General features: G+C 40.7%; 1 protein-coding gene across 1 annotated transcript in view; it reads left to right on the forward strand.

Annotated features, from left to right (window-relative positions):
* Positions 1–15499, forward strand: part of LOC148442118 (rap guanine nucleotide exchange factor 6-like) — a 672269-nt gene that overhangs the window by 380900 nt on the left and 275870 nt on the right. The window contains 1 exon segment of the mRNA XM_088464211.1: positions 13125–13365. Coding sequence (XP_088320337.1) covers positions 13125–13365 — 241 coding nt within the window.

Raw genomic sequence — 15499 nt, forward strand, 5'->3', positions numbered from 1 at the left:
AAAATTTAAAAACACGGATGAGATTAGATTCGTAGCCAATTACTGTAGGGAATGGAGATATGTGAAGGAAATTGTCAAAACTTACTGGCCGATCTTACAATCAGACCCTATAATAGGACAACATCTAGGAACACAAGTTTCTGTGAGCTGGAAAAGAGCCAGGAATCTTAAGGATCATATGGTTCATAGCCATTTTGAACTAAACCCCACAAAAAATATTTAAAGTTACGGTTACATATCCATGTGGAAGTTGTAAGGCCTGTTCGTATACCTTCAAAACCAATGTGGTAAAGGATAGACACAACAATCTGATTAAAATCAGGAGCTTCTTGAATTGCAAAGCTATTGGAGTAGTTTATTGCCTACAATGTGACTGTGGTCAGAGATATGATCACCAGGGCATTCAAACTTTGCATTCTTGAACATGTCGGCAATATTAAAAATGCCCGCTCTGATCTCATCAAGATGAGAAAGATTACCTCAGTTCCAAGGCATTTCCTACTAAAACACAATGGGAACCCACATACCTTAAAAGCCTTTGGTCTCAAGAGGATCAGAATGGGAATAATAATTTAACAGCTATAGTCCTTTTCTGGTCTAATATTCATGTGAACACATGCTCATTACTTCCCCATTATAATAGCAGTACTATATATTTGTTTCCTTAGTTTTCCATTTTATGTTATGTCCATTAATTAATGCTAACATGTTCGTATTATCAACTGAGTTACATAATTAATTTAATATACATTTCAACTTATCATTATTTTATGTCTTATATTATGTTATTCATATGAATCATTTTAAATTAATATTATATATAGAGTTTGTATGTGCTCTCTTTTAGAGTTATCATATATATATTTGTTTTAGGGTGCATTACATGTATTAATTATTATTTGAAGCCACTTTTCATTGTTTCACACATATGATTTTCACCTTAACTATTATTATATATACATATATACTATTTTCCCTTTCTTTTTTATTCATATTTTTTTCCATATGGTCAGTTCACTTAGTAATTTATTCACATTACTTAGGAGTTCACATATATTTCCTCCTTTTTGTCTTAGCAGGCTATACACCCCTTTTACATCACATATATACAGTTTATAAGTACTCACCTCTCCCGGTCATAGTGTCACTTATTTAGAATCTGTATGCATTCACCTTAATTGAGTCACATAGTCAATTATATTCATAGGGCAATCCTAATAATTTTTCATTTTGATTATGTATTTATTCAATTCATTTTATTTTATTTTTATAATTATACTTCAATCCCATAGTGACTTCCCATTATTATTATTATTTTTTCTGTTTCTATTATGAGATGCAATGATTACATTCTAATTAATATTTCCCTCATCTGTTCAGCAAACTGGTACTATGATTTAGTTCAACTATAATCAGTGTGTCATTGCAGCGTACTGGAGATGACGCATTCTGAATCAGCTGACAGGCTCCGTCTATGTGTCTTTCCCCTGCAATTTGTTATGATGACGTACTTAGAGATTTCCTTTTCTGCAGACCCTCCCACTTCTCCTCCTACTCCTTATGCAATAGGCTGAGATAGATGCCTATTACTCAGCTCTGCTCCCCTGATTGGATACACAAGTGCACATAGATCAGACACATTGGGAGACACACTGAACTGAATCCCCCGTGATCAAGCCCACAAGGTGAAATGCGCGTCGGCATGGATCCATTGTGTTCCTGTGACTGCGCAGAACGGAACACCCCAACACCAGGTCATGTTACTATTTACAGCATATTTTAAAAACTCTGCCTAATTAGCATTACCGGATAGAGCACACTATGATGACTAGGATTTACCCTATTACTGCCAATATGCTAATATGCTCTTTCTGATATATCAGGGTTTCTCATTAAAGTAACAGAGATTGCTATCTATTGTTGGAAACTCTATCTAAATTGCATTATTATTTGACTAACTAAGCTTTCTATAGTCAGGATTTATTTTTTTCTCACTGTCACAGACTAAATGATTAATCCTTTCATTTCTAGTGTGACATATACAGTAGCATGGTTAATACCTTGTGATTGCCATTACTTACAGCTTACAATGTTATAGAATCAACTGTGCTTGCATCTAATTACCAGCTGATTAGTACAATCTTTGAGCAATCAGGATTTCTCTCCTTTGATTTTTATTTATATCTCAACCTATTCTCTTTCTTTGAATATAACATAATCTTATACTATGTGAATAGAGATTGCCTATTTAATAAATTGTTTTGATTAATGACAATATGTGATATACTCTATACTATGTTTTGGTTTATATTGTCTGACATCAGATGGTGTATGAAAGTTCGTTGACATAAACATTATCTGGGATCATAACATGCAACTTTGATTCTCATATGGCAAATGTTTTCTTTCAATTAGCAATGAGACTTCTATCCTATTTATTATTCACCACTAAATGATAGTGGATATTTCATCTGTAGATGTTACTTTAGTGGGTATGAACATTATATTGAGTTTTTAGATATACCCTATTGATGTGCTCTCCGATCTACATTGTTTATTTTTATTGTAATAATAAAAAATTTTTCTTGAGGTGCACTACTGAGGTTGACACCCAATCTTGGTAACAGATTGTAGTGAATTATTTCTATTTTTCCAAGAGGCTCTCATACCAACCTAATAATTCTCTCATTTGTTGTCCAATTCCTGCTGGTATGACAACTAACAGCAGAAATTGGGGTTGATGATGGGAACCTCTTCTTGACTGTTTTTCTCAGGACTACTACACCAGCAGATCTCTCACTCCTCCTCCTCTGCTATGATCTATGAGACCATGCAGCAGTCTTGTTGTAGAATCTTTAGCCCCAACTTTTCTATATTTCTGTTAACCAACAATAATGTACCAGATTGTGTCACTAGCCTCCCCACCTTTTTCACGCCATTGACTTGACATATTTTACACTTGATCAATTACTTTTGAGAACCATCATTTTCCATCCCAGTTATACATCTCTATAATAGCCTGTACTTTCCCAGTGGTCCTCAATTCAACTGGTATATTCACTCAGTTTCTGTCCAATACCATGGGCATGACAGCAAATAGCAGTAATTTGGTTTGAAGACTAGGACCACTGTTGGCTATTTATCTTAGGGGTAACAGTGCTAGCAGATTTCTCACTCCTCTTCCTCCACTTTTTCAAGTGTGAAAGGAGCAGCAGAGCCTAGTATTGAATCTTATACCCTTAACTTTCTATTTTTCCACTTTGCTGTTACAACCATAATTGGGAATTATCAAAGTATTCTGTTATTTCACTAATTCAGTGATTACTACTTGTTAACATCAATTGACCTGGTGTTTTTTTATTATATTAGTACATGTTTCATGTTGTATTGTCCAATACATGTTTTTTCTATATTTCGCCTTTTTATCTGGGTTATTTTTAACCAAGATTTGTCTATTCACTCTTTTTCACATCTTTTGTCACATCTCTTGGATATCTGTGTAAGTCCTTTTATATCGAATTGTTTATGGTATTAATAAAAGTTATGTTTTAACTGATACTAATTGAGCTATCAGAGTGCACCCATATAGAATCCTAGGTTATAGTTCTATATGAGCTTATACCCCTTGTTTTTAATAATGCTACAATGCCCTTTCCTGATGTACTGCCGTGTGCCTGAATATGCATGTACTGAGGCGCCTACTGTCAGTGTCTAATGCCGGGTACACACTAAGCGACTGGCGGATCAGAGCGACATATCTGGCATATCTTTCAGTGTGTACCCACTATGTCACTGGCAAAAAACACATTTGGCCCCTGCAGGATAAAACTAAAAACACATTGTCCTCAACAAGAAAAAAAATAGGGTGAGCAGTATATGTCCCTGGGGCAAGGAGGGGGGGTTGGTTGGTGAGTAGTGTATGTCTCTGGCTGGGGGTACTGTATATCTAGGCGGCCAGGGGGTATGGTGTGATCCACAGGCCAGGGAGTAGGGCAGATTACGGGTATGTTCCAGAGGTGGGGATGGTAGTTAAGGTGGGTGCTGTACTGTGAGGCCAGAGGGTAGGGCTGGTGAGCAAATCGCCCCCACCGGAACTAGCACCAGGAGCACGAGCTTCATAAACTCCACAGCTGCTGATGATGGGAGTAGTAATAGTGGGAATCAGGATGGGAGTAGTAGTAGTAGTGGGAAGTGGGGGCAGGATGGGAGAAGTAGTAATAGCAAAGTAGGGTCAGGCTTAGTGTAGTAGTAGTGTGGAGCAGGCTGGGGGTAGTAGTAGTAGTTCAGAACAGGGGGCAGGATGGGGGTAATAGTAGAAAGCAGTGGCAGGCTGGGAGTAGTACTGTTAAGAAGGGTCCAGGGTGGTTGTAATGCTGGGACTAAGTAGGCAGGATAGGAGTGGAAGAGACTCACCATGAAGAAGCTGCACAATAATCACCTCCACTCCAGGGTCATCACAGCTTATGGGTCCCAGCTGCAGTCCAGTGTTGACAGCAGCCTGACACAGCCAGAGTGAGTGTGCCTCTGCCATCCATGTCCTGCTCCTCCAGCTCCTACTCCTACTCTATCCCAGGCACAGCTGCACACACCCCGCCCCTACGTGGTTCATCTCATCTCCAGCAGCTCCAGGTGACTGTAAGGCCCAGACCGGCTCCGACCTTCCCACAGAGAGGGGGCTGATGGCAGGCAGTGGCGGAGGGAGGGGGGGTCTAGGACACTGCAGCGCACATTGATAGTGGAGCCAGAAGCTTCTGGTTTGCATTCTATAGCAGAACGCAAATCTCAGAAGCGCCGCCGGCAGCATGCAGGCAGCCAAAGTGTCTGCCCAGTCTAGCTAGCATTATCTGCCAGCCCAGCAAAGGGGTTCATGGGGCCAGCCCAGCAGGAACATTCTCGCTTTCCCGGCGGCCCAATCCGCCTATGGCCGCACCACTGCACCGAGTGTACGCAAGCTGTGTACTGCCACTTGTGCCAACCTGGCGGCACAAGCTACACTTCTGCACCTCATTTACACAAATTAGTGTACTGCCACTTGTGTCAACCTGATGGCACAAGCCGCACTTCTGCACCTCGTGTACGCGAATTAGTGTACTGCCACTTGTGTCAACCTGGCAGAACAAGCCGCACTACTGCATCTCGTTTACGCAAATCAGTGTACTCCCACTTGTGTCAACCTGTCACACAAGCCACACTACGGCTCTCCAAGTACACTGTGTGCGGCTGTGTGCAGCTGCACATCAACCTGGCGGCACAAGCCGCACTTTTGCACATCTTGTTATACAGCTCAGAGGCTGCTTCTTTCCAAGTTTTACCAGCCATCAAGGCTGCTACATGGCCAAGGCCGTATCTTGTTATTCAGCCTCTGGGCTTACCAACCCTCAAGGCTGCAACACCTCACTAGCCCTCAAGGCAATAACGGCCGCCACTAGCCAAGGGTTCCAGCCCTCAAGGTTGTAGCAGGACAATCTTATTACCAGTCAACAAGGGGTATCCCCAACCTATCTCTTTACTTCATCCTCTGCTCTGCACCACCCCTGACCTGTGGGGATTGGATGCAGAAATCGGCTGACTCAATGTCAGCTCTGGATTGGCAGTGATCTGATCAGCTGATCCTGAGGAAGATGGCGGCCCCCTGTCTCCTGAGCACATGGAGAATGCTGGACACTGACACCTCAGAGAGGACCCTGCTTCCTATGACAACGCTTCACTCTGGAGCCATGCAGGGAGAATGATCAGCACTAAAGGACTGGAACAGTAAATCCACATGATCTCTGCAGCTCAGGTCTAACTCATCAGCTGGATTGCCAAAGTCTGCCTGTAGTCAGGAGTTTGCAGCTCTTACAGGCAGAGAGACTCACAGACCAGGAGCAGACCAGGAAGTCTCAATCTGCCATTGCAACTGTATTCATAGCCCTTTGTCAGGATGCAGGCTGGGATCGACCACTACTCACCTTCGTGCAAGCGTCCTTGGGCTTAAATGTTCAGTCGCCATGAGTGGAGGTGAGTGGTGACTGAGTATTCTACCTGGGGTCTGCTAGGGCTTCCGTGCATGCATCATGGTTCCCAAGGGGCCGGTCATGGGTGCAGCCAAGTTAGTCCATATCACCTGACTAGTCTCTCCCAATGGTAGTCCTGCGGTCTCTCAGCTGATGCTCTGATCCAATGACCAGCTACCTAAGGGTATTTAAGTCTGACTCCAGGAACAGGAAACTGCTGTTCAATTTCACTGTTCCAGTAATTGTTATGCTTTCCAGTGTTTTCCACGTAATATCTCCAGTGTGTTGTTTCAGCCCTCATGCTGACCTTCAGTGTTACTTGCATTAGCTCCCATGCTAATTCTCAGTGTCACTTCAGTTCTCTCACAGAACTCCAGTTCCTGTGTTGTCTATTAGTGTGCTGCTCAGCTCTCAAGCTGACTATGTTACATGTGCCAACATTCAAGCTGATTACTAATTCAGCTGTCAAGCTGTATCCCTGAGATTACTTTTCCTTACATTTCTCAGTGCATTTCTGTGTTACATTTTCCTGTGTTCTTCAAGCAAGCCTGTGACTAGGATCCCTAACATTCTGAGTGCATTTCTGTGTTACATTTTCCTGTGTTCTTCAAGCAAGCCTGTGACTAGGATTTCTAACATTCTCAAGTGCATTCCTGTGTTCAAGTATTCAGTTCAAACACTGATCTCCTGTGTTCAAGTATTCAGTTCATAAGCTGATCTCATGTTCAAGTATTCACTTAATACGCCAATCTCATGGGTTCAAGTATTCAGTTCATACGCTGATCTCCTATGTTCAAGTATTCAGCTCACATGCTTATCTCCAGTGTTCAAGTATTAAGCTCATACGATGATCTCCTGTGCTAAGTTTTCAACTCTCTAGCTGATCCCTTGTGTCCTAGCTATTTAGTTCTTACATTGGCCTCTAGTGTATTACATTCCTAGGATTCCCAGTGCTAATTCATTATACTATAGTTCTGGTCTTCCTGACACTCCCAGGTACCTGTCCAGAGGGCTGCGACCTGCTCACTTGGTGCAGTGAAACCCATATCCCAACTGGAGGGGTCACTGGTGAAGACCACCAAGTGAGTTAGACTCAGAGCCTTTGGGCTTGCCTAGCCAAACCTGGGTTTGGCCAAAACATGGGTACCTAGTACTGTCACTCATCTAGTCATTCCGTAGCTGCTCTAACCCCCTGGCTTTTGTCTTCTCCCGAGGAACTTCCCATATGGTTCCTGACACCCTTGCTGCGTGGGGAGAGATCACAATTCCTGTTCCTTGCCCTAGTTTCAGTGCTACTACTGAGTGACCCAGCCAGAAGGCTGCGACCTGCCCGTCAGATGCCACAAAGCTCATATCTCCTTGCGGGGGTTACTGGTGAACACCATCAGCAGGTTACACTCCGCGGTTTTGGTATGGGTCTCTGTTAACACTCATTATTAGTTTTAGTTCTCCGTCTTACACATGAGCAGGACATACATTCACCCAGCAACCTTTAGTACAGAGTCCCTGTCACGTCAAGGTCCAAGTCCGGATTCACAAAAAACCCAATCTGTGATATGTAGCATACATTGTGTTATACAGATTCAGAGGGAGTCGCACACAGACATACAAGTGTTGCATATAAAATTAATTTGCAGTCTCTTGAAGATGCATTTTTGAGGGAAAAAGACGCTCTGTGCAAGTCGAATTGCACAGGACCTGGCGTGCCGAGAAGGTCTGATTTTGTATGACTGCAGCAATAGTTTATGAGGATTAGAGATGTGTGCGGACACCTGTGTTTTGGTTTGGAGTTGGATTCATCTTTGGGTTTTGGTTTTGCAAAACCATCCTCAAGTGTTTTGCATTTGGATAAAAATCGATTAAAAATCATTAAAAACAGCTAAAATGTCCAAATCCAAAACCTGAGCTTGGTTTTTAAATCAGAATTCCGAACCACCAACAGATCCGAACTGGGACTCTATTTGAACCGGGTCACAAAAGTGAATCTGAACCCGGTTCTACATGAAACACATAAATTCAGGTATGTTCGGTTTTCAGAAATCCTTACCTGCACATCTCTCATGAGTATATACACAAAAAGAAATACAGGTGCTCAACTCCAAATTAACTGATTGTATATAAATAAATACATTTTTGCACTGGATAGAGGTTTTTGGCATAATCTTGGCCAAGGTTATGGGCTTACCCACCACATCTGGGTAACCTCTGTTGGGTAGGTCTCTAACATACTAGGGTTCAAATCCAAAGTGCAGGACACCCCCAAACTAGCCCAGCTAAGCCACCCAAGACACTGCTCTAATAAGAAAGGTGAAGTGTAAAAGAAATAGTTAAGAGCAGCCACAGCTGCATATAAAGAATAAAAATAAAAAAGTGAAATACATATATAAAAAACAGACAGTGAAGCATTAAACCGTGTTAAAGGAAAAATGTGTTATACTGCGGTGCACTGAGGCAGATCAACCAAAGCAATCAAGGGGGACCCACGCCCCAAAATGAACCAGAGCTGCACTACACAGCCTAATTGTTTGCAGGACTTACCTATATTGTGCCTCTGACTGGTGTGCATATTACTATGCCAGACTCCATGCTCCAAACCAATGTAGTAGGGGTTCTAGACTGAATGGAAAGTTTCTCAGGCTTTCCAGGTGTGCAAAACAATGCACTGATTGGATTCATATAGAAAATGGGCCTCAGACTGCACACCCTGAACATATGTGTATATATATATATATATATATATATATATATATAAAGTCCTCAAGGGTGGCACTCCCAACATCAAAGGTACAACGTGCAGGTGCCCTCTGATACAAGTCAACAAACGCTGACCCAGAGTATACAATACACACAGGCGGCACTCTGTCTTCAATAAGCCAATACAGGTATGTGTGAACAAACACCGACAATTCAGAGCGTTTATTGTAGCCCCTTCTTCAAGGTAAAACATTTTACAAACATATAGCAACAACATTTATACTCACATACCACCACGTGAAATCCGTCCTGCATGCTGTCCGGGGCTGGGTCACCCACTGATGACGTCATCAACACACTGCCCACACCGGCACTGGCATTGCGCCAGTCATGGGATCGTGGAGATGCCCACAACCTGGGTCTCTGTTGCCCCAGCAACGCGCAGTGTCCGGAAGTAAATACTCACTATAAATGGCAAAGACATAAAACATGTAAATACATACAATATTAAATATTAAACAAAACCTCATAAACATCCTACATAGGACTAAGGATTAGATAACAATATTACCAAAAACATAGTGTTCTCGGGGGGTAAACAACATAGACATAGGAATCCCAACATAAACACTCCTTCCCATCTCAGATATCCCAGTAGTGCACTAAATACCTGCATCCACAAAATACATATAGACTAGCAACACAGAATGCAAGTTATACAGAAATGGATCATAAAACATAATCCTACTGTTATAACCCCTTAAATCTCTATAGAGAACCATAATAATACAGACAATTCATATATCCAGTGATTAGAAAACGAATAAATTGAGAGAACACATATAAACTCTATACCCATATTTGTATAGAATTCCAATCAGAACCTAAGTTCAGTCACCCAGACGTTATTGAATAATGTCAACAATAATTTAAAAGAAAACAATGTAGCCCCAAGTTCTCATTCAAACCACGTGGTGCTAATGCATCTAATTTAAAGATCCAGCGTGACTCGCATTGTAATAACTTACGGGATCTATCGCCTCCACGTGAAGATTTTGGCGCATGATCAATGATCATGTAACGTAATGAAGCCACATTGTGACCATGCAAAGCGCAATGGCGAGCCACCGGTTGATCACTGCCACCAGAAATAATGTCAGCTCGAATGGCCGACCGATGCAGTGCCATTCTTTCTCTGAGTGTCCTATCAGTTTTGCCGACATAAATAAGTCTGCACGGACATGTGATAACATATATAACAAACTTAGTGGTGTCAAACGATGGTATATCATATCTGTACCCACTATAGGGATGGAAAAAACTGTTACCCACTGTCAGAGAGTGGCAAGTCATGCAATTTAAGGATTTAAAACATCCTAATTTGGGATGTAAAAAACTGCTTGTATTGGCTACATTCATATTACCCATGTTGGTTTTAACCACCCAATTCCGTAAGTTACGCCCCCTGGTGTAATAGGGCATGATGTTAGTATTATGTAAATTTAAATCTGGGTCCGTTCCAACAATCGGCCATAACTTCTTAGTGGACTTACTAATAGCATTACTCTGAGTGTAAAAATGGTTGACCCATGGTAACCTATACTTGTCCTTTTCTTTGATTCTACCCAACTTCAATAAATCACACCTAGGCATAGCCAAAGCTCTATTTTTGGCTTGTTCTAAAATGCTAGCAGGATACCCTCTCGCCAAAAATTTGCTGCTCATAACATCAATTTATCTCAATGCCAAATTCTCATCACTACAAATCCTGCAGGCATTCAGAAATTGTGATAATGGCAGGCCATATTTGAGTGGTCTGGGCTGACAACTTCTAAAGTGCTGAAACGTATTCCTATCCATAGGTTTACTATACAGCTCAGAGACTAATATATTACCCTCCAATCTTAATTTGACATCCAAATAATTCACACAAGAGTTGTCAATATTAAATGTGAATTTAATCGGACTTACAGACTGATTGTGTTCCTCAATAAATTCAATGAATTGAAGCTCCGTACCTGTCCAAATCAGGAATATGTCATCTATGTATCTGGCATAAAAGAAAATTCTACCAGATACACAGCCGTCCTGAAAAAAGATCTCCTGCTCAGCTAGAAACATTTAGGCATTGGCGTAGGATGGGGGCCACTTTCTATCCCATCGCTATGCCAATCAATTGCAAAAACAGCTGGTCATTATACATAGAAAAATTCCTACTAAGAATCATTTCCAATAGGTCGATAACCAAATTCACATCTGGACCACAATATGCAGTACTCTTATAGTCTATAGACTGTTAATGTCTATACTACAAAGATAGCTGTGTGTATTGTATATTAATATATATACATATATATATATATATATATATATATATAATTGGATGTGCTACCTGTAGAGACAATTGATATATACACAAAAAGAAACACAGGTGCTCAACTCCAAATTAGCTGACTGTATATAAATACAATCAGTTCATTTGGAGATGAGCACCTGTATTTCTTTTTGTATATATATCAATTGTCTCCACAGGTAGCACCTCAAATTATATATATATATATATATATATATATATATATATATGTATGTTCAGGGTGTGCAGTCTGAGGCCCATTTTCTATATGAATCCAATCAGTGCATAGCTTTGCACACCTGGAAAGCCTGAGACACTTTCCACTCAGTCTACAACCCCTACTACATTGGTTTAGAGCATGGAGTCTGGCATAGTAATATGCACACCAGTCAGAGGCACAATATAGGTAAGTCCTGCAAATATTTAGACTGTGTAGTGCAGCTTTGGTTAATTTTTGGGGCGTGGGTCCCCCTTGATTGCTTTGGTTGATCTGCCTCAGTGCACCGCAGTATAACACATTTATCCTTTAACACAGTTTAATGCTTCACTGTCTGTTTTTTATATATGTATTTCACTTTTTTATTTTTATTCTTTATATGCAGCTGTGGCTGCTCTTAACTATTTCTTTTACACTTCACCTTTCTTATTAGAGTGGTGTCTTGGGGTGGCTTAGCTGGGCTAGTTTGGGGGTGTCCTGCACTCTGGATTTGAACCGTAGTATGTTAGAGACCTTCCCAATTGAGTTTACCCGGATGTGGTGGGTAAGCCCATAACCTTGGCCAAGATTATGCCAAAAACCTCTATTTAGTGTAAAAATGTATTTATTTATATACAATCAGTTAATTTGGAGTTGAGCACCTGTATTTCTTTTTGTGTATATCCTATATCAATTATCTCCACAGGTAGCACCTCCAATTATATATATATATATATATATATTGTGACCTTCAGTCGGGTTGGGGGTCCCTCTCCTGGGTATAAGGACTACTTTCTTACACACACAGCAGCGGTGAAACAGCACACCAGTCTGGATGCGAGTACAAGCTGGTCGGCACCAGTCTTTATTGTACAATGTCCGAATTTACATAAAGAAAACATAAACATAAATCCTAGCCCTGTCTGGGCTCTAACTTCCCAAGTGATTCTCTTATTACATGAACCTGGCAGGGCCTAATGCCCTCACCAGCAACAAAAGCACAGCACAGTCCTCATAGCTAGGTTTCCCAGGGTCTCTGAGCAGACTCCCTGTCTGCTCAACCAGGTGAGACACTCAGCCCTAAACAAACTAAGCATATGTTGGCCATCTTCAACTGAAAGCCCTAATGAGCCTGTTACCAAGCTGAAAGGCCCAAAACATGGAGTGGCCGTGGATGTAGCCCTTCCTCTCACCCACAACTCCCAGGACCCAAACCGGCTTTTCAAAAAGCCGAGACTCAAGCCTGCTAAACTGCAGACTTTCTCCTGGGGATTTAAAACACATAGGACAGGAATCTGGGACAAATGTCCCTGCCACAGACCTCTTTACCAGTGATCCTATCACAATATATATATGTTCAGGGTGTGCAGTCTGAGGCCCATTTTCCATATCTCTCATGAGGACAGATCTGTAAAAATACTTATGAATTGTCTGGTAGAAGTGATTGTTATAGTATAAGACTAGTGCTTTAACAGATGCGTTACAAATTCAAATAAGACCACTATATATACTTGGATTGTGCACTTTTTTGTTCTCCAGTCCCACTGAAATTAAAATCAGCTATTCTGTTAATTTACATACATAAGATCAAAACAAAATCACTTTGCATTAAGATACTTTTATGGGCTTTTATATTGATTTACAGACGTAAGATTTTAAGAATGTGTTTAATTAGAAATATACTCCTCTAATTAAAAACAAGGTTGCGCCTCAACAATTTTCTGGTCCTAAATTGCATTTGTTATTTTCTATACTGCAAATGTACTGTACATTTGTAGTAGTGTGTAGAGTGTTGTCATTGTAATCATTCACAGTCTATTTATAAAGTGACATTCTCAAGTTACATTTATCTAATTGGTCTCTGTTTATTAACTGTACTCTGCAGACATCCCCGACCAAGTTATACGAGTCTTTAGAGCAGACCAGCAAAGTTGTTACATCATAATCAGCAAAGACACTACTGCAAAAGAAGTGGTGAGCCATGCACTGCATGAATTCAGCTTTACCAGTTCCTCAGACTTCTACTCTCTCTGTGAGGTTTCTGTCAGTCCAGAAGGAGTCATTAAACAGAGGCGGCTTCCAGATCAGTTCTCAAAACTAGCTGACAGGATTCAGCTAAACGGGAGGTACTGTAATTCTGTTCTAAGAACTTTAAAAGTCTGTTGTTGCAATCCCAGTTATGATTGTTATTGATACAGTTGCAAAACAATTTTGTGTTAAGGAAACTTAAAACTTTAATATAGTTTTACGGATTTTCTATTGCACTTACGCAGAGTCTGACTTTAATGTTACTACCATTACAAATGAAGGCAGTTGTCACTAGACATTCAGGTGAGCTAAGCCACATTGTATTACAGTGTAATGGTGTCAGAGGTGTAGCAATTGCGCATGGTGCGCAGGGCATATTAAAAAATGGCTAAATTCTTATAGCATATTGGTACTAAAATAAACATACATTATGAACATAAATTAGAGAAACATGATAGAAAGGTAAAACATGTATATGAAAGCAATGAATATCATGTGCACATAAACAATGTTGTGGAATGGAAATTTGAAGTGAAGGGCCGGGGATCTGTTGGCAGCCTAGGCTCCCCTACAGCTTTAGGAAATGTGATGTATGAAATTAATTAAGAGAGACTCAAATGTTACCTATTTTTCTTTTTAAGTGACTTTTTCTGCTTTTATCAGTCTGTCACCCTCCTCAACATTCCAGTGACAGCAGTACAATACAATTGGCCTCTAGAATGAGAGCTTGAAGGAGGGGAGGGACTCTCAGAGGCAGCCATAGGTTTTATGGGAGCCTAGGCAAAAAACTAGAAAAATGTCCCCATACCGCATACAGTATACTGTAATTCCCACAACTTATAACTGCTCCCTGAAGTTATTCCTCACCCACTATACAGTATTTCCCCTCACTTACTGACCTCATACCTCACACACCATGACTTCCCTACTGTAACTTATCTTACTAACCATCACTTCCTGACACTAGGAGGTATATTTTACTAAAGTGAGCATTTTTAGAAGTACCCACAGCAATCAATCAGATTCTAGCTATTATCTTCTAGAAGGTGCTAGGTATGTTAAATAAATATACCCCTATACCTCACCAAATGATATACTCTTTACTCACCAGCAGGGCCACCAAGAGGTGCACCGGGCCCGGGTGACAGGGACATGGCCTAATCGTCAGAGGCGTGGCGCCCCCTTAGGGGAAAAAAACACAGAAAAAACAAAAAAATTGCAGAGCTGCGCGCTGGGAGGGGGCGCTGGGAGTAATTTGTACCTGCTCCCCACCCTCTTGGTGCCCCTGCTCACCAGCACTCCCTGGCTCCATACATCATCCTCCTAATCATTTCCAATATCCAGTCTTCCCACCCTCCCTCTCTTATAGTTTCGTTTGGTCGATGATTGATCGTTGGCTATTTTTCAGCTGGAAAGAATGGCAGCCCACCAGTCCGGGTGCAATTATTTATTTTGCTCCCTTCCTTGACTGATGGGTGGGCAGTGAAGTTAGAAGTTCAAGTGGATACCCTTTGTTGTGTTATAGTTTAGTTGTGCACATCCGGCTTGTTGAGTGCTATTGTGGATTGTACTGATTCTGGACATCCTTTCTTTACCATCATACTTTTCTTTAAATATATATAAAAAAGCTAACAGTTTTTCAGCCAAATTTATGTCTGTCTTTATTATTATTATGATTGTTAAGTCATTTGCACACATGACACGCCTCATCCGATAGAAGGTTTATGGAATTAAAGGAGTCTAATACTGATCACCAAAATAGAAATTAATAGGTGCTAGTAGTAAGGAGTACATAGGAAGGGAACCAGCTTTTGGGTGGGAAGTTTTTTTAATCCTAAATGGAATATGGATATAACAAAAAAATATAATTCTGATATTCAGAGAAAGTTTTGACAGACAGAAATATGGAAATAAATAAAAATACCAGGATAATAAAGGATTGAGAAGACAATATGAAGATTATCATGCTAAGACCAGAAAACCCTTAAATAGGGCATATAAGTCACCACAATTTAGATGCCTTATACTAACATCTCAAAATATAAGGATTATAAGAGAGCCTACAAATCCAATTCCAAGTACAGGTTGAGTCTCCCATATCCAAATATTCGGATATACAGAACATTCTGAAATACAGATTTTTTTTTTAGCATGACTGAGATAGTGACATGCTTTCTGATGATTCAATGGGCCTGATTCAGACCCGCTCGCAAGCGCTATGCGCTCGCGAGT

Source organism: Taudactylus pleione, unplaced genomic scaffold, assembly GCF_031769625.1.
Source record: "Taudactylus pleione unplaced genomic scaffold, aTauple2 ptg001609l, whole genome shotgun sequence".
NCBI lineage: Eukaryota > Metazoa > Chordata > Amphibia > Anura > Myobatrachidae > Taudactylus > Taudactylus pleione.